A 25544-nucleotide genomic window follows, 5' to 3' on the forward strand; every position below is an offset into this window, starting at 1 on the left:
AAGCCTTCCCTTGTCGGTTCCCCGTCACTTTTCCAGAGGCTGTTGCTCCCAGTCCTATGTGTACCGCCCTTCTGAGCGAGGCCCCAATTTTCATTGGGTGCAGCGTGGAGGGTGGGGCCCCTGGGACTCTTCCACCGAGTTCTATAGGTTCGCTTGGCCACCCGCCCCTTGTCCACCGAGGCAACGAGGCCGCCTTACGCCCCGCCCCCACCCGCTTCATTGGCTCGGGCGACCCGCCCCTCGATGCCCATTGGGCTCACGGAAATCGAGCTCAGGTTCCCATTGGCCAGGGGGCGGGCCCACGCGAGAGCGGAGGCGGTGGTGGCGGCGGCCCCGGGAGCGGCCGAAGGGGCTGAGCGTAGCCCCAAGGACCCGCGAGGAACCGGCGGCCCGAGCCAAGCTCTGGGCCCGCGCCGGGCTGACCTGGCCACCATGGAAGACGGAGTCTATGGTGAGGCGAGCTCGGAGCGAGCTCCGGGGGCCAGAGGCCCGGGAGGGGACGGGACGTTCCATTCCATTGTTCAGGACGATACCATTTCCGGCCGGCGCAGGGGGGCGTGGTCGAAACCATTCCTAGGGCGAGTCCATTTCCTGCCAGTGGGATGTACTATCCCAGGCTCTCGTGGTGGGGGAAGGGGGGGCTCCCGTGGATTGGGAAAGACCATTTTTCTTGGAAGGGGGAACCCCTCGGAAGAAAGACAGCACAGGAGGAGTTGGGGGAAACTTAGTAGGGATAAGGGGAAAGAGTCCGTGCCCCCCCTTACCTCCCCCCGCCAGAATAGCTTTAGTGTTCTCCGCAGTGCTACCTCAGTTTCTCCACGGTGCCTTTGCAACCATTAGACTGTAGGCATTTTAGGGTGCAGGGCCAGGACCCTGGAGCATACGCACGCGCACTGTACACACACATGCACCTCTCCCCCCCTGCAGCCAGCCCTCCCCCCCTTTTTCCCCCCAGTGCCCCCAGACCTGACCCAGGAGGAACGCCTGGAGCTGGAGAGCATCCGCCGGCGGAAGCAGGAGCTGCTGGTGGAGATCCAGCGCCTACGGGATGAGCTGAGCGAGGCTATGAGCGAGGTCGAGGGACTGGAGGCCAACGAGGGCAGGTGGGCAGCAGCCTCCCCCTGGAGCACCTCCTCTGAGAAGCCCCCTTAGGTTCTCTCTGATCTGTCCTAACCCCATTAGGCGAGCGGAGTCCCCTCCTTCGAGCCCCCAGTTTAGCGCAGGTGGCCAGATACATTGCTGACCATTGGCCCAACAGAGAGCTGGGCCCTCCCCCGCGGCAGGGAGAGGCTTCCCAACCATTGCCTGCTCTCTCCCCTTCTAGCAAGACCCTGCAGAGGAACCGCAAGATGGCCATGGGACGCAAGAAGTTCAACATGGACCCCAAGAAGGTGGGCAGGCTGGGGGGCGGGGACCCAGGGGGCTCGCTGGGCTGGGGGGGGGCTGTCCTGGCCTCATGTCCTCTTCATGTGGTCCCCAGGGCATACAATTCCTCGTGGAAAATGAGCTGCTCCAGAACACCCCAGAAGAGATCTCCCGCTTCCTGTACAAGGGCGAGGGCCTCAACAAGACGGCCATTGGGGACTACCTCGGGGAGCGGTGAGGGCCACCCCAGCATGAGGCCCCCCTCTTCCCTGGGATGAGCACGGGGGCCCCCTCTTCCCCTGGGATGGGTACGGTGCCCCCAGTCCCCCTGGGATGAGCATGGGCTCTTTTCCCCTTTGCACAGACCCCTTCCTCCTTTCCATGGGTGGCCCCCCATGAGTAATGACCCCCCTTAGGGACAGGCCCAGGCCCCCCTCTTCCCTTGGGGCTCACATCATTGTTCCCCTTCTCTCCTCCCAGGGAGGAGCTGAACTTGGCTGTCCTCCATGCCTTCGTGGACCTCCATGAGTTCACGGACCTTAACCTGGTGCAGGCACTCAGGTGAGTGGGTCCCCCCGCAGCTTCCCCAGAGGCCCCTGCAGAGGAGGTGGGGGCCCCTCCCTCTGGGCTGGACCCCTGCACGGTGCTGTGCCCGATCCTGGCCTGGTGACTTGAGGGCTTCCAGTGGGGGGGACCCACTCACCGCCGCCCCCTCACTGCCCCCCAGACAGTTCCTGTGGAGCTTCCGCCTTCCCGGGGAGGCCCAGAAGATCGACCGCATGATGGAGGCCTTTGCCCAGCGCTACTGCTTGTGTAACCCCGGGGTCTTCCAGTCCACAGGTGGGTGGGGGGCCCAGCCGGGGGGCCCGACGGAGGGGGTCGGCGGGGCGCGGGGTGGGGGGATGCACAGAGCCCTGACCCTCCGCCCCCCCGAGCGCAGATACCTGCTACGTCCTCTCGTTCGCCGTCATCATGCTCAACACCAGCCTCCACAACCCCAACGTGCGCGACAAGCCGGGCGTCGAGAGGTTCATCACCATGAACCGAGGCATCAATGACGGCGGGGACCTGCCCGAGGAGCTGCTCAGGGTGAGCCGCCCCCCTCGGGCCCGTCTCCCGGCTGGGGGGGCCGTGGCCCCTGCGCCCCCCCTCACGTGCCCCCTCCCCCCAGAACTTGTACGACAGCATCCGCAACGAGCCCTTTAAGATCCCAGAGGATGACGGCAACGACCTGACGCACACCTTCTTCAACCCCGACCGCGAGGGCTGGCTCCTCAAGCTGGGTACGGCGCTCGGGGGGCCCGGCGGGCGGGGGGCGGGCGGGGGCTGGGGAGGGGGCTGGGGCCGCCCCCCTCCTCGTGTGGATGTAACTAGTTTTCTCCATCTCTCTCCCCCTCCCGGCGCTGCCTCCCGGGCTCCCCCCGCTCTCTGCACCCCCGTCATCCTCCATTCCGCGGCTGTCTCTCTCGGTCTTTGCTTCTCTCTGTGTCTCTGGGGGTGCCCCCCGCCCTTGGCTCCTCCTCCTTGCTGCCTGGTCCCGCCTGTTCTCCCGCCTTCTCCCCCAGGAGGTAGGTACCCGTCTGCCCCCGCGACTCTGCCCTCGGCCTGGGGACGCGGGCAGCCGGAGAGGGAGGCGGCCGGGGCCTCGCCGCGGAGGGGGCCGGGGCGGACGGGGCTCCCCGGGAGAAGGCAGAGCTGGGGGGCCGGCTGTCTGGGTCCTCGAGAGCAGGGCGGCCCGCCCCTCTCCTCGCCGTCCCTGCCCCTCTTCAGGGTTCTGTCTTCTTCCCTCTGCCCGTCCCCGACCCGTCCAGATCCCTCGGCCCCTGGCCCCTGGCCCGGCCCCTCCCGCTGAGCCCCCCCCGCCCCCTCCTTCCCTTACAGGGGGCCGGGTGAAGACCTGGAAGCGGCGATGGTTCATCCTCACCGACAACTGCCTCTACTACTTTGAGTACACCACGGTGAGGGGCGCGGGGGCGCCACAGGGGAGGGGGGCCCCACTGCCCGGCCCGGCCTGAGCCTCTTCTCCCTCGGCAGGACAAAGAGCCCCGGGGGATCATCCCCTTGGAGAACCTGAGCATCCGGGAAGTGGAGGATCCCCGGAAGCCGGTGAGAGCCTGACAGCCTCCCTGGCCCTCTGGGTCTCTGCCCCTCTCTGCCCTTCTTTGCCCTTCTCTAGCCCTCTGGGTCTCTGCCCTTCTCTGGCCCTCTGGGTCTCTGTCCTTCTTTGGTCCTCTTTGCCCTTCTTTGGCCCTCTCTGTCCTTCTCTGGCCCTCTCTGTCCTTCTCTGCCCCTCTCTGTCCTTCTCTGCCCCTCTCTGTCCTTCTCTGCCCCCCTTTGCCCTTCTCTGGCCCTCTCTGTCCTTCTCTGGCCCTCTCTGCCCCCTTTCTGGCCCTTTTCTGCCCTTCCCTGGCCCTCTGGGTCTCTGTCCTTCTCTGCCCCTCTCTGGCCATCTCTGTCCTTCTCTGCCCCTCTCTGTCCTTCTCTGCCCCTCTCTGGCCTTCTCTGGCCCTCTCTGGCCTTCTCTGCCCCTCTCTGCCCCTCTCTGCCCTTCTCTGGCCCTCTGTGTCTCTGTCCTTCTTTGGCCCTCTTTGCCCTTCTCTGGCCCTCTCTGGCCTTCTCTGGTCCTCTCTGCCCCCTTTCTGGCCCTTTTCTGCCCTTCTCTGGCCCTCTGGTTCTCTGTCCTTCTCTGGCCCTCTCTGTCCTTCTCTGGCCCTCTCTGTCCCCTTTCTGGCCCTTTTCTGCCCTTCTCTGGCACTCTGGGTCTCTGTCCTTCTCTGCCCCTCTCTGTCCTTCTCTGCCCCTCTCTGTCCTTCTCTGCCCCTCTCTGGCCTTCTCTGGCCTTCTCTGGTCCTCTGTGTCTCTGCCCCTCTTTGCCCCTCTATGCCCTTCTCTGGCCCTCTCTGCCCTTCTCTGGCCCTCTGGGTCTCTGTTCTTCTTTGGTCCTCTTTGCCCTTCTTTGGCCCTCTCTGTCCTTCTCTGGCCCTCTTTGCCCTTCTCTGGCCCTCTCTGTCCTTCTTTGGCCCTCTTTGCCCTTCTCTGGCCCTCTCTGTCCTTCTCTGGCCCTCTCTGCCCCCTTTCTGGCCCTTTTCTGCCCTTCTCTGGCCCTCTGGGTCTCTGTCCTTCTCTACCCCTCTCTGTCCTTCTCTGCCCCTCTCTGGCCTTCTCTGTCCTTCTCTGGCCCTCTCTGGCCTTCTCTGCCCCTCTCTGGCCTTCTCTGTCCTTCTCTGGCCCTCTCTGGCCTTCTCTGCCCCTCTCTGGCCCTCTCTACCCTTCTCTGGCCCTCTGTGTCTCTGTCCTTCTTTGGCCCTCTTTGCCCTTCTCTGGCCCTCTCTGGCCTTCTCTGGCCCTCTCTGCCCCCTTTCTGGCCCTTTTCTGCCCTTCTCTGGCCCTCTGGTTCTCTGTCCTTCTCTGCCCCTCTCTGTCCTTCTCTGCCCCTCTCTGTCCTTCTCTGCCCCTCTTTGCCCTTCTCTGGCCCTCTCTGTCCTTCTCTGGCCCTCTCTGCCCCCTTTCTGGCCCTTTTCTGTCCTTCTCTGGCCCTCTGGGTCTCTGTCCTTCTCTGCCCCCCTTTGCCCCTCTCTGGCCTTCTCTGCCCCTCTCTGGCCTTCTCTGCCCCTCTCTGGCCTTCTCTGGCCCTCTCTGCCCTTCTCTGCCCCTCTCTGGCCCTCTCTGCCCTTCTCTGCCCCCCTTTGGCCTTCTCTGGCCCTCTCTGCCCTTCTCTGCCCCTCTTTGGCCTTCTCTGGCCCTCTCTGCCCTTCTCTGCCCCTCTCTGCCCTTCTTTGGCCTTCTCTGGCTTTCTCTGCCCCTCTCTGCCCTTCTCTGCCCCTCTCTGCCCTTCTCTGGCCCTCTCTGCCCTTCTCTGCCCCTCTCTGGCCTTCTCTGGCCCTCTCTGGCCGTCTCTGGCTTTCTCTGCTCCTCTCTGGCCTTCTCTGCCCCTCTCTGGCCCTCTCTGCCCTTCTCTGCCTCTCTCTGCCCTTCTCTGCCCCTCTCTGGCCCTCTCTGGCTTTCTCTGCTCCTCTCTGGCCTTCTCTGCCCCTCTCTGGCCTTCTCTGGCCTTCTCTGTCCTTCTCTGCTCCTCTCTGGCCTTCTCTGGCCCTCTCTGGCCCTCTCTGGCTTTCTCTGCTCCTCTCTGGCCTTCTCTGGCCCTCTCTGGCTTTCTCTGCCCTTCTCTGCCCCTCTCTGCCCCTCTTTGGCCTTCTCTGGCCTTCTCTGCTCCTCTCTGGCCTTCTCTGGCCCTCTCTGGCCCTCTCTGGCTTTCTCTGCTCCTCTCTGGCCCTCTCTGGCTTTCTCTGGCCTTCTCTGTCCTTCTCTGCCCCTCTCTGGCCCTCTCTGGCCCTCTCTGGCTTTCTCTGCTCCTCTCTGGCCTTCTCTGCCCCTCTCTGGCTTTCTCTGCCCTTCTCTGCCCCTCTCTGCCCCTCTTTGGCCTTCTCTGGCCTTCTCTGCCCCTCTCTGCCCTTCTCTGCTCCTCTCTGGCCTTCTCTGCCCCTCTCTGGCTTTCTCTGCCCTTCTCTGCCCCTCTCTGCCCCTCTTTGGCCTTCTCTGCCCCTCTCTGGCTTTCTCTGCCCCTCTCTGGCCTTCTCTGCCCCTCTTTGGCCTTCTCTGCCCCTCTCTGCCCCTCTCTGGCCTTCTCTGCCCCTCTCTGCCCTTCTCTGCTCCTCTCTGGCCTTCTCTGGCCCTCTCTGGCTTTCTCTGCTCCTCTCTGGCCTTCTCTGCCCCTCTCTGCCCCTCTTTGGCCTTCTCTGCCCCTCTCTGCCCTTCTCTGCTCCTCTCTGGCCTTCTCTGGCCCTCTCTGGCCCTCTCTGGCTTTCTCTGCTCCTCTCTGGCCTTCTCTGCCCCTCTCTGCCCCTCTCTGCCCTTCTCTGCCCCTCTTTGGCCTTCTCTGGCCCTCTCTGCCCTTCTCTGCCCCTCTCTGCCCTTCTTTGGCCTTCTCTGGCTTTCTCTGCCCCTCTCTGCCCTTCTCTGCCCCTCTCTGCCCTTCTCTGGCCCTCTCTGCCCTTCTCTGCCCCTCTCTGGCCTTCTCTGGCCCTCTCTGGCCGTCTCTGGCTTTCTCTGCTCCTCTCTGGCCTTCTCTGCCCCTCTCTGGCCCTCTCTGCCCTTCTCTGCCTCTCTCTGCCCTTCTCTGCCCCTCTCTGGCCCTCTCTGGCTTTCTCTGCTCCTCTCTGGCCTTCTCTGCCCCTCTCTGGCCTTCTCTGGCCTTCTCTGTCCTTCTCTGCTCCTCTCTGGCCTTCTCTGGCCCTCTCTGGCCCTCTCTGGCTTTCTCTGCTCCTCTCTGGCCTTCTCTGGCCCTCTCTGGCTTTCTCTGCCCTTCTCTGCCCCTCTCTGCCCCTCTTTGGCCTTCTCTGGCCTTCTCTGCTCCTCTCTGGCCTTCTCTGGCCCTCTCTGGCCCTCTCTGGCTTTCTCTGCTCCTCTCTGGCCCTCTCTGGCTTTCTCTGGCCTTCTCTGTCCTTCTCTGCCCCTCTCTGGCCCTCTCTGGCCCTCTCTGGCTTTCTCTGCTCCTCTCTGGCCTTCTCTGCCCCTCTCTGGCTTTCTCTGCCCTTCTCTGCCCCTCTCTGCCCCTCTTTGGCCTTCTCTGGCCTTCTCTGCCCCTCTCTGCCCTTCTCTGCTCCTCTCTGGCCTTCTCTGCCCCTCTCTGGCTTTCTCTGCCCTTCTCTGCCCCTCTCTGCCCCTCTTTGGCCTTCTCTGCCCCTCTCTGGCTTTCTCTGCCCCTCTCTGGCCTTCTCTGCCCCTCTTTGGCCTTCTCTGCCCCTCTCTGCCCCTCTCTGGCCTTCTCTGCCCCTCTCTGCCCTTCTCTGCTCCTCTCTGGCCTTCTCTGGCCCTCTCTGGCTTTCTCTGCTCCTCTCTGGCCTTCTCTGCCCCTCTCTGCCCCTCTTTGGCCTTCTCTGCCCCTCTCTGCCCTTCTCTGCTCCTCTCTGGCCTTCTCTGGCCCTCTCTGGCCCTCTCTGGCTTTCTCTGCTCCTCTCTGGCCTTCTCTGCCCCTCTCTGCCCCTCTTTGGCCTTCTCTGGCCTTCTCTGCTCCTCTCTGGCCTTCTCTGGCCCTCTCTGGCCCTCTCTGGCTTTCTCTGCTCCTCTCTGGCCCTCTCTGGCTTTCTCTGGCCTTCTCTGTCCTTCTCTGCCCCTCTCTGGCCCTCTCTGGCCCTCTCTGGCTTTCTCTGCTCCTCTCTGGCCTTCTCTGCCCCTCTCTGGCTTTCTCTGCCCTTCTCTGCCCCTCTCTGCCCCTCTTTGGCCTTCTCTGGCCTTCTCTGCCCCTCTCTGCCCTTCTCTGCTCCTCTCTGGCCTTCTCTGCCCCTCTCTGGCTTTCTCTGCCCTTCTCTGCCCCTCTCTGCCCCTCTTTGGCCTTCTCTGCCCCTCTCTGCCCCTCTCTGGCTTTCTCTGCCCCTCTCTGGCCTTCTCTGCCCCTCTTTGGCCTTCTCTGCCCCTCTCTGCCCCTCTCTGGCCTTCTCTGCCCCTCTCTGCCCTTCTCTGCTCCTCTCTGGCCTTCTCTGGCCCTCTCTGGCTTTCTCTGCTCCTCTCTGGCCTTCTCTGCCCCTCTCTGCCCCTCTTTGGCCTTCTCTGCCCCTCTCTGCCCTTCTCTGCTCCTCTCTGGCCTTCTCTGGCCCTCTCTGGCCCTCTCTGGCTTTCTCTGCTCCTCTCTGGCCTTCTCTGCCCCTCTCTGCCCCTCTTTGGCCTTCTCTGCCCCTCTCTGCCCCTCTCTGGCCTTCTCTGCCCCTCTCTGGCCCTCTCTGCCCTCTGTGTCTCTGGCCCTCAGGGTCATGTGCACCCTCTCTGCCTCCAGAACTGCTTTGAGCTCTACATCCCCAACAACAAGGGCCAGCTCATCAAGGCCTGTAAGACAGAGGCAGACGGGCGAGTGGTCGAGGGCAACCACATGGTCTACCGCATCTCGGCCCCCACACAGGAGGAGAAGGACGAGTGGATCAAGTCCATCCAGTGAGGATCCTGGGGGCCGGGGGGGGGGGGGTTGTAAGGGGGAGTCTTGGGTCCCCGCTGACCCCTGTCCTCTCCTCAGGGCCGCCGTGAGCGTGGATCCCTTCTACGAGATGCTGGCGGCCCGGAAGAAGAGAATCTCCGTAAAGAAGAAACAGGAGCAGGCTTGATCCCTGCCCATCCCCATCCTGTCCCCCACTTCTTCCCTAGGCAATAACCCCACTGCCCCTGCCCTGGCCCCTGGCCCTGCCTTCCACTTATTTATTGGGGGCTGAGGGGCCGGACCCCTGGGTGCCCTAGCGCCCTCTCTTGGGGCAAAGGAGAATTTTCTACTCGTGCTTTCTCTTCATTTATTTGTAATTAATTCATGATGATGATTATTATTAATATGAGGACTTCACTGTTGTTGTTGTCGTCTGAGCTGGAGGCCAGTGTGGGCTTTTGGGGTGGAAGGCGATCCGGCTCGGGGGGCATCACAGTCATGCCCTGCTCCTCCCAGCTGCCCTCACAGGGACGGCCAGCGGGGCATGTTGGGGACTTTCCCAGCCGGCTGCCCCCTCTCGTGAGGCCTTTGGCCGGTGCGCCTGGCCGAACCCCGTCAGCTTTGGCTTCTGAAGCCTGTTGGCACCTTGTCGATAGGCAAATGAGTCAGGGACACCCCCACAGGAAAAGGATTCCCAGAACTCGGGGTGCAGGGGGTCCCTCACTCTCCACTAAGGCTGCTGACTTCAGGGAGGCTCTCCTACGCCGTGTGTAGACGGGCCGTGGAGAGGAGACAGACCCAGAGAGGGGGGCCACAGGGACGGGACCTGGAACCCAAAGCTCAGGCCCTCCAGCCCGGCCACATAGCAGCCCGCTCTGGGGCTCGGGCTGTGCCCCGACCTCTGGCCCCTGGCAAGCAGCGGGGGGCACCAGAAGGTCTTCGTCACTGGCGGCCCCCTCCCTCCCACCCGGCGCTAAATGTTTGCCCGCTGGTGGAGAGGCCACTGGGGGCCATTTCTCCAGCTCCTGTTACAGGTGAGGAAACTGAGGCCAGCAGGGTAAGAGGAGAGGGGGGCCACCCCCCCACATCAGCCCCCCACAGACACACGCTCAGCCCCAGCTCCAAAAAAGTTGTCTGTCTTTTTTTAAATAACATGAAAACGGACGAATCTCTGGCCTTGGGCCGTTAGGGGAAGGGGGCAAGGGGGGAGCAGAGGCCTAGGCCCCGCCGAGCCCCGGGGAGGTAGGGCCGGAGTCCCCGAGTCCTGAGGTGCCCCGGCGGGTCAGTCCGGGATCCCTGGGCCGCGCCCAGACGCAGGCGAGTCCTGAGGGGGCTCCTCTCACTCGGCTCCAGGAGGCTGAGGCGCGCTGGGCGGGGGGACGGGCTCGGGAGGGCTGGGGGGGGGCTGCGGCCCAGCCTCGGGAGCCTCTCCCAGGACCTCCAGGACCTCCAGGACTCCGGCGCCTCCTCTTGCCCCGTCTCCGGAGGGAGCCGGCAGCAGCGGGGGAGGGCCTCGGGGCATCAGTTCTCCACGGGGCCTGGAGGGGAGGCAGAAAGGAGGGTGAGTGGGGAGGCCGAGGCTGCCCACGTGCCCCCTGGGACAGAGAGTTCCAAGTCCCTCCCCCCGGCGAGAGGCCACGCAGGCTTTCTCTGGCTCAGTTTCCCCATCTGGATTTGACCTTTCGCTGGGGCATCCTGGCAGCGGCGCCTCTGGGGGGCTGGCTGGCTGTCGGTCCCGCCCCGCCCCCCCCAACGGTGCGGCCCCTCGGCTGACCCACCGTACCTGCGGGGCAGACGGCGTCGGGGGGCCTGGCCGGGGGCCCTGGGGTCTCCAGTGCAGGTGAGACGGAGAAGCGGGAGAAGCAGAGTGGGGGGCCTGGGGGGGGGAGCAGGGGGAAATCCTCCCCCCACTCGAAGCTGCCTCCTACGGTCAGGGAATAGAAGGGCGGCTCGGATCCCCCCTCCGAGCTCGCCCCGCCCCGCCCCGCCCCCATCCTCTGCCCCGCCTTACCGAAGCCGCTGTCGGGGAACCCATCTCCAGGGCTGGGGGGATGGGGAGGGGTCGGCGGGGCCGGGGGTGTCGAAGGGGCCGGGTCCCCCTCGGGGGGAGCCTGGACGCTCAGCTCGTTGGTCGGGGTCTCCTGGAATAGGCGCGGGGGCGGGGCTCAGAGGCGGCCCCTCCCCATTGGTCCGCCCCTGGGCCTTGGCTGCCGCCCCGCCCCCCGCCCGGCCCTCGCGGCGCACCTGGTCGAAGAGGTAGACGGTCACGTCCCCATGGAAGGAGACCATCTTGCGCTTCCGATCCAGCTCCAGGCTCTCCTCGGCCTCGTCGGCCCCTCGGGGCGATTTGAGGAGCCCCCGCAGCGGGCGGCTCGGCTCCCCGTCGGCACTGCTCACCACGATGGGCACCGGGGCTGCCCGGGCCCTCCCAGGGCCCCGGGCCGCCGCCTCCGCGCCCGCCCCGACGGCCGCCCCGACCTCTTCCTCCTCCTCCTCCTCCTCCTCCTCCTCGTCCTCCCCGTCCTCCACCAGTCCCAGGGCCGCCGCCGGGCCTCCGGACTCCGCGCCAGGGACCCCGGCGTCCCCAGCCTCCCAGGGGGGCCGTCGAGGGCCCGACCCCGGGAACGGGGTAAGAGAAAGCGGGGGCAGGGCCAGCGACAGGCGAGACAGCTTGGCTGGGGACGGAAACGGACTACTAGATGGGAGACCCCAGCGTCCGGCCGTCCCCCCAGCCAGAAAAGGCCCTCGGGCGGCCCAGGAGAACAGCCTCTCCCCTGCCCCCCACAGGGCCTGCTCAGGCCCAGCCTAGAGCCTGGGAGAGCCCAGGGTGAATCTGCCTGCCTCCGCTTCCTAGTCCCTAAAATGGAGCAATAATCCCGGCTGCCTCCCAGAGCAGGGGGGGCTCAACAAATGCTGGTCCGCTTCGTCCCCTCCTGGCCTGGATGTCCCCGAGGAATGCCGGGGTCACTGGCTGCTGGGAACCCCCCCCATTCCTGATTCCCCAGCCGCGTGACCCTGGCCCAGTCCCTTCCCACCACCTGCCTGGGACTTCGAGGCCCCTTCTAGCTCCCTAAGAGCAGATTCCTCCCCCAAACTCGCCCCCTGCCGGCCATCCAGGCCATCCACCACAGCCCCGTCCCCTGGGCGGCCGGGTCCTCCTTCCAGCCTGGCCTTAGGCTTCAATCTCCCATTGCCTGGCCTTTGCCGGGGCAGCCCCACGGCCTCTCCTGCCAGGGTCTTCTCTGTACCACAGGCAGGGAGGGCTCCTTCCTTCTCTAGCCTCCTCCCTAGCTGCTCAGGAAGAGCTCCGAAAACGAGCTCTGGCCTTCTTGGCCCTCCCGAGCTTGTGGCCTACCCCAACCTTGGGATCTTTGTCGCAGGCGTGTTTGCTTTGCCCGGCTCTCCCCAGACCGAGTGTCTAGCCCGTTGGAGCTGCCCTGGGGAGCCCCCTAGACTCGCTTCCCACGGAAGGAGAGGCCTCCCCCCCCAGGGGGCCAGCCTCCTTGCTGCGGCCTTCGCCTTTGGGGGCCTCCACCACGGCCTAACCGCCCTCGCGGAGGCATGAGAGGCTCCCTGGCAGGCCGCGCTCACCTTTGATCTGCTCGCTGCTCCCCGGCGCCGGCGGCGGGCCCAGGTCCAGGAAGAGCTGCGGGGTCTCGGGGCCCCTCCTCCCCGGGCGGCAGGGCTCCCCGTCTCCGCCGGTTTCCACGGCGCCGTCTGCCTGGACGCCGGGGTCCCCGGCGTCTCCCTCGGGTGCCGGCGGCTCCCGGGGCGGGGGAAGCGCTGGCTCCGGCCTCGGCGGCTCCGGCCTCGTCTCTCCGGGGGCCCCGGTTGCGCCGTCCCCGCCGCCTCCGGGTTCTGCGTCGGGGGCCTTCCCGGGGCCCTCCGGCACTGGGCCCCCATTCTCGGGGCCCGGCCTCCCAGGCGCGGGCGGGGCTCTCCTCGCGCTCCCTCCACTCGTGGGGGCCGGCTCGCTGCTCCCCGGGCTCCTGGCCGGGCTCCACCTCCGGGGGGGCTTCTCCTGGCTCCCGGGGACTCGCTGCTCCCCATTCTCCAGAAACCTCTCCCCATTCCCTCGGGCTCTCTCCTGCGGGGTCTCCCTCCGCCCCCCATTCTCCAGCAGCTGCTCCCTGTTCCCTGGGGGGCTGCACTCCCCATTCTCGGGCACCTTCTCCTGGCTCCCCGGGGCTCTCTGCAGCCCGTTCTGCAGGGCTCTCTCCCCGCTCCCTGGGGGTCCCTGCACCCCGTTCTCCAGCACTCTCTCTCTGCTTCCCGGGGCTCTCTGCCCCCCATTCTCCAGGGGCTTCTCCCGGCTCCCCGGCGGCCTCGGGCCCCTGTTCGGCCACGCCGTGTCCTCGCTCCCCGGTGGCCTCGGGCCCCCGTTCTCGGGCGCCCTCTCCCTGGGCCCCGGGGACGTCGGCTCCCCGTTCTCGGCTGCCCTCTCCCTGGGCCCCGGGGCTCCCCTTCCTGCGTGGCCCGGGACTTTCTCCCGGGGGGCACTCTGGGGGCCCGGAAGGGCCCTCCCTGCCTTGGCCGGGGCTGCCCTCTCCCCCAGCACGTTGCGGGTCACGTTTTCCCTCAGGGTCAGCAGGAGCTGCTCTGTGCTCACCTGGACCAGGAAGCCTGGGAGAGGGCCCGGGTCTGGGGGCGGCCTGGGGGCTCCCGGGTCGGGTGGCTCGGGGGGAGCCCGTGGCCGAGGGACCCCCTCCTCCTCGGCCGCCCCCCCACCTGGGAAGGCCCCCTCGGGGGAGAAGGGGGTCTCCGTCTCGTAGCCGCTGTCCCCGGGCTTGGGGCCCGGAGACGAGAGCCCGGAGCCTGGGCTGCCGAGTCCCGAGGGGGCATCGGGTGACTCTGCCGGGTCCGGGAGAGGCCGGGCGGGAGGAGGGGGCAGGGCGGGAGGTGGCGGCGGCAGGGGGGGGGGGGCTGGGGGTGGCCCCCGCCCGGGGTACTGGGGCGCCGCCGCCCCCATTAGGGGGTCCAGGAACTCGGGGGGGGCCGATGAGGGGGGGGGCACGGGGAGGTCGGTCAAGGACCCCCGCTCGGCCCGCAGCGAGGAGTCGTCCTCGGGGGGGTTGGGGCAACCCAGGGCCGGGTGGCCCCCCCAGCCGGATACCATCTCCCCCTGTTGGAGCGGGAGGCAGGAGCAGGGCCCCTCGTGGCTGCAGAGAGGGCAGGGGAGCGGACCCCGGCGGCTTCGGCGCCCCCCACTGCTGCTCCCCTCTCCCAGGGAGCTCTCTTCCCCTTCCTCCTCCTCCTCGTCATCCTCCCCCCAGGGGGCTGCACCACGCTCGCCCAGCACCTCCGCAGGGTCCCCGGCCAGGGTCTCTCCCGCCCCCCGGCCCTCGGGGTCCCAGCCACTGAGCAGGAAGCTCCCCGACGCCTTTGGGGGGAATGACCGCGGAGGAGGGAAAAGCGGGGAGGCCCAGGTCTCGGCCACGAGCTGGGGGACCTCGGCAGGGGCCGGATTGCTCTGGGGGGCCGGGACGCCCGGATCCAAGGGGTCCCAGTCATTCGGGAAGAGGGGCTCCGGCGGGGAGCCGTGATCCTCCAGGCGGATATAGTATTCGCTGCCCACCGAGGGGCTCCGGGCACTGATGACTGGGAGGACGCTGGGCGTGGCCAGGGCCTCATAGAAAGGGTTGGAGGGCGCAGCCTGGGGGGCCGGGGGTGCAGAGGCCGGCTGCCAGGGGGCTGAGCTGCTGCCCCCGCCACGGCCGGCCCCCCGCCTCGCCTTCTCCCACAGGCACTCAAGGTTGAGGCCGCGGCTGCTCTCAGTGACGGTGAGGACGTCGTCGGGATCGGGCCCCGGAAAGCCATCCAGGAGGGGGAACGGCGAGGAGAGGGCCGTGGGCCTTGGCGGGGCAGGAGGGGCCGGCCAGGGCCAGGGGAAGGGGGCATCCCGGGGTGGGGGGGGTGGCGGGGGGGGCGGAGGTCTGGGGGGCCGCTCAGAGAGCAGGTAGGTTAGCTGCAGCTGCAGGTCAGAGGCCGAGGGGCGCTGGGCAGGGGGACGCCAGCAAGACTGGAGGACATCATACCTGGGAAGGGGCCAGTGGAGACCCAGGGAGACCGAGGCAGAGCCAGAGAGAGGAGCAGGTCAGAGAGAGGAGACCAAGGCAGAGCCAAAGAGAGGAGCAGGTCAGAGAGAGGAGACCAAAGCAGAGCCAGAAAGACTTGGGGTCAGAGAGGGGACCCAGGGAAACCGAGGCAGAGCCAGAGAGAGGAGCAGGTAAGAGAAGGGACCCGAGGAGAGCACGGCAGCGCCAGAGGCTCTGCTTCTAAGAGGGGGCCTGGGAATCAGGAGGGAGGCAGGGCTAAAAGCGGGAAGGAAGAGGAGAGAGGAGGAGTCTGAGGGTGCCCCACCCGGGAGGGCTTGAGGATCAGATGGTGAGATAAGTCAGAAAGAAACCTGGGCTTGTAACTGGACACCTGGCCCAGGCCTTGGCCCCTGGGCTGACAGGCAGGGCCAGGCTCTGGATGGCGTGGGTGGGATGGGCTGCAGAAAGGGCTGGGACTACAGGCCCCCACTCACCAATAGTCCCCATAGGGCAGCTTCAGCCTGGGCCGGGCCAGCTTGACATGCTGCTGCCGAATCACGAAAGCCAACACCTCTTCGTCGGAGAGGTGGCGATAGGGCTGAGCCCCAAACTCAAAGAGCTCCCACAGCGTCACCCCCAGGGACCTGGGGAAGTAGTCAGGATTCCAGGGACCAAAGCCAGGAGCCCTACCGGCAGGGGTTAGGGTCCCATCCCTGCCCACCGGCCCAGCTCACCAGACATTGCTCTCCTTGCTCTGGTCCACCACCATGAAGGTGCCGTGGATCTCCCCTAGAAGCTCAGGGGCGGCCCATCGCAGCGGGATCCACAGGCGCTCCGGGGTCAGGTAGTAATCCTCCTGCAGAGGGTGAGGGAGCTCCCGCTATGGAAGGGCTCTTCAAGAGCTCCCAACTCCCAGGTGAACAAACAGTCCCAGAGCCCTCAGGGCCACTATGGGCCAAGCAGGACACCCACACACCTTGTAATTGCTGTGAGAGAGGCCATAATCTCCGATGCGCACCGTGAGGTCAGAGGTCACAAGGCAGTTCCTCAGAGCCAGATCACTGGGCAGAGAAGGCCAGACAGAGAGGATGAGGCTGTGCCGGCCCCCAGCTCCCCAGCCTCCCTTGCCCATGGCCGCCTCTCACCTGTGCACGTAGTTGTGGGCGTGTAGGTGGGCCAACCCACGGGCAATCTCCAGCCCCATCCTCTGCAGGGTGCGCAGGTCTCTGGGGGGCAGCTCTGGGGAGAGGCCCTCGGGGGGCCGCTGGGCCCGGAGGTAGCGCTTCAGGTCTCCCTGGAGAAGAGGGAAAGGGGGCAGGCTGAGGGTCATGGGATGGACGTCCCTGGTGGCCGCTCACGCATCTAGGAGGGACCCGAATGAGGCCAGACCAGACCCCCAGCTTCCTGGGAATGCCCAGGTCTCCGTGGCCCGGCCTGCTGGAGGCCCAAGAGGGGACTTACCAGCTGGCAGAACTCCATGATGAGAAGGAAGGGCAGGGTCTCGGCACACAGCCCCAAGCACTGGAGAACGTTGGGATGGTGCAGGCTCCTAGGGGTCAGGCCATGGGTCAGGCAGGGACCTCCTTCCAGCCCCCAGCAGCCACCCCACAGCACTTCCCCTGGCCCTTGGCCCAGCCTCTGCCCCATCCAAACATCCCCCTGCCATGCTCAGGCCAGGGGGCCCCCTCCTGGTCCCCCCCTTCTTGGGCTCCGGCCCGGCCCCTCGGCCCATGTTACCTGTAAGGCTGAGCCTCAGAGAGAAATTTGCGCTGCTCCAGGGGGCCCGCGCTGACCCTCAGTTCCTTCACCACCACCTGGGCCGGGCTGAAGTCCGAGAAGATCTCCCCTAGAATGACCTGAGCAGACCACGCCGGCCATCACCCTCAGTCCCCACCTCCCGCAGTGCCCGCCCTGCCCAGGTCCATGATGGCTCTCGGAATGCGCCTCTGCCTCAGGCCCCCTGCCCCCCCCCCCCCCCATCCCGAGACTCACGAGCAGAGAGGCAGATGGACGGAGGGACGGATGGAGGGATGGGCACACGGACTTGTGGACGACTGGGCGGCGACACAGAGCAGCCGATGGAGGGATGGAGGGAAGAGCTGACGGACAGATGAGGGGACGGCGATGGGATGAGTGGATGGGAAGGGGACAGAGGCAGGGAGGGAGGCCGGGTCAGGAGACAGGAGCCGGGGCTCTTGGGAAAGCTCCCTCGCCGCCGAAGTGGAGGAACGGTCCTAGGTGGCCCCAAGCGCCCTCCCGGCTCCAAAGTCCTCTAGAGGCCGGGACGGGGCACAGAGGGGGGGTGGAACACATGGTAGGCGGTGAGAGGAGGATGGCGGAGGCAGGATGCTGAGGAGAGGCTCTGGCGGGACCCCGGCCCGGCCCTCTCACTCCCACTCACTTTCCCAAACCAGCCAGTGCCGATCTCCTGCAGGTAGCTGAGGTGCTGGCGGCTCAGGCCCAGGGGGGTGCCCAGGTCTGGAGAAAGAAGGGAAGAAGAAGGGGCTCTGGGCGGGGGCTCCTGGGATCCTCGGGCCCTCCCCCCCCCCCCCCCCCGCTGGCCCACCTCCCCTGGGTTACCTGAGCGGGCAGGCTGCGGGGCGGGCATGGGGAGGGACACCTCGGCCAGGGGGAGGATGTAGACATCGGGCAGGGACTGGGAGGAGGACGTCTCCTCGGCGGGTGGCGTGTACTCTCCCGAGCACTCCTCTCCCTCCGGGTTCTCGAACTCCTGGGTCCAAAGGGGCAGGGGTGAGGGGGGGCTCCCCGCCGTGGCCCCAACGCCCCCCTCCCTGGCTCCCAGCCTCCCACACCCCCTTCACCTTGAAGCCAACATCCCCCCGCTTGCAGCAGAGACAGGTGAGGAGGAGGAAGACAAAGGCCAAGAGTCCAGAGCAGGAGATGAGGACCACAGCGTAGGGGGGAGCCAAGGGACCCTGGCCTGGGAACAGTCCGTCTGGGATGGAGGTAGGACAGCAGGAAGAGGTCAGAGGCCGCACTTGCTCCCCAGTCAGCCCCTCCCCCACTGCTGCCCAAACTACAACTCCCATGCTGCAGTGGGGCGGGACAGCCAGGGCTATTGTGGGAGCTAGGGGGTTCTGAGACTGCTCCTAAAAAGGATCCGTGGTCATGGGGGCCTGCCCTGCCTCGCCCTCCCCCCAAGGTATCATCTCTCCTTCCAAAGCTGGGGGGACCGGTGAGGGAGAGAAGGGGCTCAAGGCTGGCCCCTCAAACCTCGGACCGGGCCCCTTCCTCTTGGGCTGGCTTTTCCAACCTCCCAGCGAGTACCTAGCTGAGGACTGCAACTCCCATAGTGCCAAGGGACAATGGCCGTGGAATAGAGCCTGTGTGGTGCACAGAGGATCATGGGAATTGTAGTTTCTGGCCTCCCCAGGTGGCTGGGCTGGGGGCAGCACTCCGTGGCTGCGGAGGGGGGGAGGGAAGGGGGGGCGCCCCATCTTCAGATTCCTCACCCCAGGCCCCAGGCCCCGTCCTCCCGAAGGGCCCAGTGTCTATCTGGGTTGGGGTAGAGAAGAAGGGGCTGGTGGGGAAAGAGAGGGGAGCAGGCCAGGCCGGGCTCCATCAGAATGAAGGCATCCCCTCCCCAGGTCCTGGCCCCTGCCTGTGAAGGCCTTCCATTAGCTCGGCCCGGCCAGTTGCTTTCTGCAATCCCTCCATTATCTAGAAGCGCCCCCCTTTCTTGAACCCTCCCAAAGGTCGGGCCCCACCCCCACCCCTTGGGCTCTGCCCGCACACCCCAGGCCCCTGGCTCCAAGACAAACAGGTGAGGGAGAAGGGGATGAACGCGGGGTGGAGACAAATAGATCGATGGGGAAGGGGCCAGGGCCGAGCTGAGTAGACTCACCGGGGTGGGCCGGGGTGGCCAGGCAGGAAGCCGAGAGAGCCAGGAGAACCAGGGGGCTGGGGGAAGGCATCTTGTCTAAGATGGAAGGGAGGAGGAGGAGGAGGAGGAGGTGATGGTGGCTGGGGAGGGAGGGGGTCCCCGAAGCTCTGGGGAGGGAGGAAGGGGAGGGGGGGAGACGAGTCCCTCAGCCCCCAGCCATGGGGACCCGAGCGTCCCTGGCCTCCCCCGGCTCAGGGGAGGGGGACAGGAGGGACCGGACAGGGGAGGGAGGGCTCCGCGTATGGGCCCAGGCTGCCACAGGCCCCCCCTCTCTGTAGGGACAGCCGGATGAGGGGGAGGGAGAGACCTACGGAGGAGAGGAGCCAGGGAGCTGGGGTGGTTGGGGTGGGGGGGAGAGAGGGTGGGATTGTAGGGGGGGTGGGGGGCAGATGGATGGGGGCCCCGCCCCCGACAGCCAACCGGATTGGGGAAGCTGAAAGCCCGTCAGGAGGAGGGTAGGAGGCGGGAGGATGGAGGGAGGATGGAGGAGTTGTCATGGCAACCGGCTCCGGGTAGCATCAGCAACCAAGGCGGGGAGGGGACAGAGAAAGGAGGGGAAGAGAAAGAGAGACAGAAGAGAGGGAGATGCAGATACAGGAACCATTCATACACAGCCCGCATTACACACACTGCAGACGTGTAAACAGCACACAAATGCTCGGGCCACACATGTTCCCACATATCACATAGACTAGAGGCATACCGAATCATCCCCATGCCAGACAGAGCCTAATGCATGTCTCAGACGCTCCCCCTTTTATCTATCTCTCACCCATGCCCAGATGTGTGTCACACCCCATTCAGACACACGTGCACATGCGGGCTCACATCCCAGATTCACTCGCACACATCACGGACACGACACGCGTGCTCATGTACCACCATCAAGGCAGATGCCCTCCGACTCGGGCCTCTCCTCCTCAGCTCCGGGGCTCTGTGCTCTGGGTTCTCAGATCCAACCAGTCTGCCCCCCGGCTCTGCTTCTGCCTTTCAGACATCCCCACCCAGATGTCCAGGATCCATCTTGGACCCAAGATGGAGGAGCCAAGTCCGAAGGCTCCCAACCCAGGACTGGTGCTGACCCCCTCTCTCTCTCCACCTCCAGACCCAATATGGCACCAAGGATTGTCAACTTCACCTTTGCATCATCTCTCCACTGCCCCAACCAACCCTGCTATAGACCCTGGTGGCCTCGGGTAGACAATAGCTGCTGGGGCTGGGAGGGGGCTCTCCCCATTTCAATCCATCCTCCATTCAGCCACAGAACCCAGGGTTGGTCATGCCACACGCACTCCTCACCCCCTCAATAAACTGGTGGCTCCCTATTGCAATATATAGTATTCTATTTGGCATTCAAAGCCCCTCAATCCTTGTCCCCCCATCCCTTTCCAGTCTTTCTACACTTTACTTTCCAATACATATTCTGATCTGGTGTCATTGCTCTCTAGGCCATTCTGACTACTGACCTCCCTGACTTCCTTTAAGTCTCAACTAATTAATTCAACCTCTTAATTCCGGTGATTTTCCTCTTTTAATTATCTCCTATTTAGCCTATATATAACCACTGCTATCTTCTTTCTTCTTCTTCTTCTTCTTCTTCTTCTTCTTCTTCTTCTTCTTCTTCTTCTTCTTCTTCTTCTTCTTCTTCTTCTTCTTCTTCTTCTTCTTCTTCTTCTTCTTCTTCTTCTTCTTCTTCTTCTTCTTCTTCTTCTTCTTCTTCTTCTTCTTCTTCTTCTTCTTCTTCTTCTTCTTCTTCTTCTTCTTCTTCTTCTTCTTCTTCTTCTTCTTCTTCTTCTTCTTCTTCTTCTTCTTCTCCTCCTCCTCCTCCTCCTCCTCCTCCTCCTCCTCCTCCTCCTCCTCCTCCTCCTCCTCCTTCTCCTCCTCCTCCTTCTCCTCCTCTTCCTCCTCCTCCTCTTCCTCTTCCTTCTCCTCCTCCTTCTCCTCCTCCTCCTCCTCCTCCTCCTCCTCCTCCTCCTCCTCCTCCTCCTCCTCCTCCTCCTCCTCCTCCTCCTCCTCCCCCTCCTCCTCCTCCTCCTCCTCCTCCTCCTCCTCCTCCTCCTCCTCCTCCTCCTCCTGTTCCTCCTCCTCCTCTCTGGGCCGCCTAGCTGTTTCTAGTTTGCTTCTAATACATATATTTTTGCATGTTGTTTCCCTCATTAGATAGGAAGCTCCTGGAGGGCAGGGCCCATCTTTTCCCCCCGTTTGGCATCCCCAGGGCTTAGCAGAGTGCCCAGCATTAGGAAGTACTTAATAAATGTTGATTGCATGAATGTGTAGACTAAAGACCAACCTCTCATCCTTCTTCAGAGCCACCCAGCATGGATATCCTCAGATACGCACAACAGACACACCTGTCACAAACGCCCAAAGGTCATACAGCACAGAGCTGACAGAGCACAACACAACCAAAAAGTGCAGTTCCCCGTCCACAAGGACAGAGGCATTCAGTGAAGGTGTATGTGTGTGTGTCTCACACATACACACACACTAACCTCTCTCCCCTTCCCCACTTCCCCACAGAGGCACACACTGAGATGATGCACAAGATAAGGGGAACCAGCAAACACTGGCATCCCCTCCATAGCCACCAAGCATCTCTCTCCAGTGTTAGCAAGGATGTCGGAGGGGCCAGATCCAGTGGTGTTTCTCCATCCTTGCTCTCCTCCTTGATCCCCTCTTCTCTCGGTCTTCATGACCTCCGGCCATCAGCTCCCAAGGATTTCATCCCTATCTCTGTGCTGATGATTCTCAAATCTCCCTCCTGCCTCAGTCTCTCCACTTACCTCCAAGCTCACATATCCAGCTACCCTTTCCATATCTGAAAGTGGAACCTTCTTTTTTTTAACCCTTCCTTTCTGTCTTAGTAACAACTCTAAGACAGAAGAGGGCCAAGGAGTGAAGTGACTTGTCCAGGGTCACACAAGTAGGAAGGGTCTGAAGCCAGATTCAAGCCTCCTGACTCTAGGCCTGGCTCACTGCCCCATTCAGTAGACCTCCAACACAACACATCCAACACAAAACTCCTGATCCCTCTCCCACACCACCCTCCACCTTCACTATGACTATAAGGGATACCACTGTCCTCCCAGCCCCTTGGGCTCACGACTTAGGAGTCATCCCTCAATATGGTGCCAAGGCAACTCCTCTACCAGCAGTCTCCAACACGGTCCATGCTGGTGCAGGTCATCTCCTCATGCCTGGATGGCTGCTGTTCAGCCTCTTCCCTCTCCAGTTTTCATCCTCCAGTCCCTAAATCGATCTTCCTGGAGCTCAGTCGTGACCACATCAACCCCCCTACTCCAACTGCAGTGGCTCCCTATTGCCTCCAGGATCAAATACAGAACGAGAGGTATTTGTTGGGCCTGAAACATCCAACCTGGAACAGAAGTCACTAAGATGGAGCGTTGTTCATGACCAACTTACTAGGGATTCTGGTGGCCCCTAATCAATCGGGCTGAGGCCTTCCTTCCGGTCAGGGACCCTCCAGGATTTGTACAGAATGAGAGAACACAAGACAGGAAATGAGGCCACACCATTCCTGCCCAGTCCACTCCAGCAGCTGCAGAGAGCCCACAATTGGCTACAGGGCCGATACATCAGTCATAAGCACTCGGTCTGCAGGCCTTTCCACCAGTCATCAGTTCACGATGTCCTGCATTACAAGACTCCTCCCAGGCCCGACCGGCCGCCAGCTCTTGGGCCTTCTTCAGACCCTTTGGCAGGGCTTTGGACCATGGCATTCCCGGGTGAAGGAGCCCTTGGGAAGTAGTGGTTTTACAGCCCAGGTCATTTAGGAGTGGCCGGAATGATCTGGAGGCACAAGGACTATTTTTCCGATCCTTCCCTTCCACCTTAGAATCCATACTGTGGCATCAGTTGGCAGTGGGGATTCAGGGACTTGGCCAAGGTCACACAGCTAGGCCAGATTTAGGGATGAGGGTTATTGCTGGCACAGGAACCTCGTTTCAAGGACCACTGGTGGGGGCCAGCACTACTACGGAGGCACAAGCTAAGAGAAAGCCTCATAACAGGCCGACCTCACACAGCATAAATCTATCAAAGAAAGCAGATGCTATTAACACGATCGCTGAGACAGGAACGTATCACCAGGGCAGCGGGATATTGAATTCTAAGCTACCTCGCTTCTTCCTACAGTGCTTAACTCACTGATGCAGTCACTGACCCTCGTGAAATCAGGAGGAAAGACTGCTGAAATCGAGAGCATCTCAGAATGATCTCCATGCATTCAAAGCCCGTCATCACCTGAACCCTCGTCCCTTCCAGGCTTCCTCCACCTCCTTCTCCACTCTTGGATCCAGTGACACCAACCTCCTGGCTATCCCATGGACAAGACCCTCCATCCCTCAGCTCTGGCCATCCCCTGTCTCTGACCCCTGACTTCCCTGAGACTTCCTCCTCCAGGAAGCCTTCCCCACTGCATCTTCATTCAAGTGCCTTCCTTCTGTTCATTGCTCTGCATTTGTCCTCTATGCTGCTTGCTTTGTCCATCCTTGTTTGTATGCTGTCTCCCTCATCAGACAGACCTTCTTTTGTCTGGCCAGCACTTAGCACAGTCCCCAGCACATAGTAGGTGCTTAAGAAATGTTGCTCCACAGGTTGCTGCTATCACACACACCGGGATCCGGGGACATCTCGGGGCCTCAAATACTTGAATGATGAATGCACACAGATAGACATCCGCCTATCATCCCCTTACACACACACACACACACACACACACACACACACACACGGACATAGATATGCCATGCACTTTCCTTGACGAAAATTCCAGTAAAAGGCTTGGTCAGAGAGCTCGGGGGTCCCCTGGAGGATTTTAAGTGGGGGGATAGAGTCTAGGCGAATGGGAAAGCTGGGTCCCTAAGGGCTCTTTGCAAAAACTGAGGCACAGTGCCTAGGCTGGGTTGGAATGGTCAGGGAAAAGGGGCCATAGAGTATCTGGGAAATAGGAGAGAGGTTAAGACTTTCTGATGGAAATAGAGGCTCCTGGCCTCTGGGGTATCAGGACCCCAGAGGAAATTCTCCAGCTATGCTCTCTGGTTCTTTTAGGGCCCCTCCATCTCAGGAAAGCCCCCCTCCCCCTTTCTGTGATCGATTCACAGACCGCAGAACTCCACAGCTGGTCAGCAGCCGAAGGTATCTACTTATTTTACAGATGAGGAAACTGAGGCCCAGAGAGGGAAGGGGCTTACTTTACCTAAGGCCAGAGAGCTGATTGCAGCAAACCCACAGCCGCTCATACCCGAGTCATACAATATCAGGGGCAGAAGGAACCCTAGAGACCATGGCTTTAACTCCTCTCATTTTACAGGGGCAAACATTGAGCCTTGGGGGAGCCCCTTTCCAGTCTTACACTTTCTCCTGGCCCCAGCACTCCTGGAGGTTCCTCTCACAGGCCTCTGGGCTAGCCCCTGGAGGATCTCCCCCCTCCGTACAGAGGAAAGGACCTCTATCTATTCCTAATATTTCTGGCAGCTCTCTTGGGGTGTGATGGCTCGCCAAATGGCCAGGGGGATGCTTGCAGAAAAACCTGGGAAGACCTCCATGAACTGATGCAGAGCGAAATACGAAATACGCAGAACCGAGAGAGCCAGGGATGGCCCAGCCCAACACTCAGCAAGGCTTGATCCGAGGAGTGGGGAGGAAGGCGCTCGCCACCTCCAGAGAAAGAGACGGGGAGTCCCGAGGCAGATCCTGGCGGATGCTTTTTCACTTGGGTTTTTTTTTGTCTCTTGTTTTCTTTCACAATATGAGTAATATGGAAATGTGTTTGCATGACTGCACATGTATAACCGCCATCAAAATGCTAAGCTCCTCAGTGAGAAGGGAGGGAAGGGAGAGAATCCGAACTTGAAATCCTAAGAAAATACACACGTCAACGTGTGCTGTTACATGGAATTAGGAGGTGTTCTGGGGGGGGGGGGTTAGTTTCCTTAAAAAAAAGAATCATCCCTAGACCAATGGGTCGGACACCCTCTTTGGAGGAGGGAGAAACTGAGTTTCGGAGATGGGAAAAGGATTTTGTTGTGTGAAAGGTCTGCCCAGCGCTTTGTGGCACGCAGGGCATCTTGCTGGGGGGGGGGGGGGCTGCGCTCTTTTTAAAACGTTAAATCCTTGCTTTTTTGCCTTAGAATCAGTGGTAAGGGCTAGGCAATGGGGGCTAAGTGACTTGAACCCAGGACGGCCTGCCTCCCTAGTAGACTCACTAAACGTTCCTGTCTTGGAATCAATACTGTGAATTGGCTCCAAGTAGAAGTGTGGTGAGGGCTAGGCAACGGGGGTGACAGGACTGGTCCAGGGTCATCCAGCTGGGAGTGTCTGAGGCCAGATTTGAACCTAGAACCTCCCGTCTCCAGGCCTGGCTCTCCATCCACTGGGCCACCCGGCGGCCCCCTTCCTGAACGTTTCTGGAGGGATGGTGCGAATGGGGCGGGGGCTCCAGCTTCCACGGCGCGAATTCTTAACCCGGCATTTGGTCCCCTACTTCAGTATAACCTTGAGGGCTTTATTTTGTGCTTTTAAAAACGTGACCCGGCCGCCCGGGCCAAAGCGGGTCGGGTCGCGACGCCGGAAAGGCGGAGAATGCGGACGACTCTGGAGAGGGGCGGAGCTCACGGGAGCTGGAGCCCAAGGACCTGGGCCAGATTCCAGCCCGGCCACTGCCTAGCGGGCTGACCTTGAACGAGTCCCCCCCCCCCCCCGGGGCTTCTTTTCTTTCCCGAAGGCAACTCCAGGCTCTCGGGCGGGACCAGCGTCTGTTCTCTCATTCCAGAATCGCTGGTGACCTTGGGAAAGTCCTTTCTCCCTGGTGGGACTCAGTTTTCCACATGTGAAAAAGAGATCGTTGGACCAGATGTGCTACCCGCCTCCTTCCCGCTCTCCCCCCTTCTCCCAACTCCCTAAATTTCTTGGATTGTCCCCTCCCTGCCCATGGACTGGCGCCGGTCAAATCCGCAACCTTGCCGGAGGCCGCCGGCCTTCTGGTCCTTTCTCTGCAGGGGCCGCGACCAATCAGCTCCCGCTAAGGCTCGATGACGTCACCAGTCACCGGGCAGGTTCTTGTCCTTGCAGCCAAGAGCCCTCCTCCTTCAGGCCCCCTCCCCCACTGCCGCTACCCTTCGACGCTGCCTTTAGAGCCCAGGCTGGGGGGGAGGGGGAGCAGGGAGGGGATTGGGGGAGCCCAGGAGTGGAAGGAAGGGAGGGTGAAGGGCCTAGAGCCCAGATGCTGAGAGAGGAAGGGGAGCCGGGGGGTGGGGCCGGAACGGAGCCCGGGTCGCTGGGGAGAGCAGAGGCAGAGATGCCGGGAGATGAAGGG

General features: G+C 63.0%; 2 protein-coding genes and 1 long non-coding RNA gene across 5 annotated transcripts; 2 read left to right on the plus strand and 1 right to left on the minus strand.

Moving 5' to 3' along the window:
• Window positions 1-103: 103 nt before the first annotated feature.
• On the plus strand, window positions 104-8686 carry CYTH2 (cytohesin 2). Its single transcript, XM_056796692.1, has 12 exons — window positions 104-451; window positions 956-1103; window positions 1325-1391; window positions 1481-1599; window positions 1846-1926; window positions 2093-2205; window positions 2306-2454; window positions 2537-2648; window positions 3247-3323; window positions 3400-3471; window positions 8135-8289; window positions 8369-8686. The coding sequence occupies exons 1-12, from the start codon at window positions 244-246 to the stop codon at window positions 8454-8456; spliced, it is 1389 nt and encodes a 462-aa protein (XP_056652670.1). The 5' UTR covers window positions 104-243; the 3' UTR covers window positions 8457-8686.
• Window positions 8687-9389: 703 nt separating this feature from the next.
• On the minus strand, window positions 9390-18669 carry LMTK3 (lemur tyrosine kinase 3). Of its 2 annotated transcripts, XM_056796680.1 has the most exons (15): window positions 18170-18669; window positions 17127-17260; window positions 16885-17035; window positions 16706-16782; window positions 16042-16160; window positions 15766-15853; window positions 15450-15598; window positions 15281-15365; window positions 15039-15160; window positions 14799-14948; window positions 11861-14304; window positions 10514-10944; window positions 10281-10410; window positions 10053-10193; window positions 9390-9807 (listed from the first exon to the last, which is right to left on the minus strand). In XM_056796680.1, exons 1-15 carry the CDS (start codon window positions 18237-18239, stop codon window positions 9791-9793), a joined length of 4308 nt encoding a protein of 1435 aa, XP_056652658.1. In that variant the 5' UTR covers window positions 18240-18669; the 3' UTR covers window positions 9390-9790. The 2 variants fall into 2 exon arrangements, with proteins under 2 accessions (XP_056652658.1, XP_056652657.1); XM_056796679.1 differs by lacking the exon at window positions 18170-18669 and having other exon boundaries at window positions 17127-17607.
• On the plus strand, window positions 16682-24164 carry LOC130454026 (uncharacterized). 2 transcript variants are annotated; one of them, XR_008911694.1, is made up of 3 exons: window positions 16682-16780; window positions 17155-17271; window positions 19203-19539. It is a non-coding gene; the product is annotated as an uncharacterized LOC130454026 (long non-coding RNA). The 2 variants fall into 2 exon arrangements; XR_008911693.1 differs by lacking the exons at window positions 16682-16780; window positions 19203-19539 and adding exons at window positions 23279-23365; window positions 23705-24164 and having other exon boundaries at window positions 17174-17271.
• Window positions 24165-25544: the final 1380 nt, after the last annotated feature.

This window comes from Monodelphis domestica, chromosome 4, assembly GCF_027887165.1.
Source record: "Monodelphis domestica isolate mMonDom1 chromosome 4, mMonDom1.pri, whole genome shotgun sequence".
Classification (NCBI taxonomy): Eukaryota; Metazoa; Chordata; class Mammalia; order Didelphimorphia; family Didelphidae; genus Monodelphis; species Monodelphis domestica.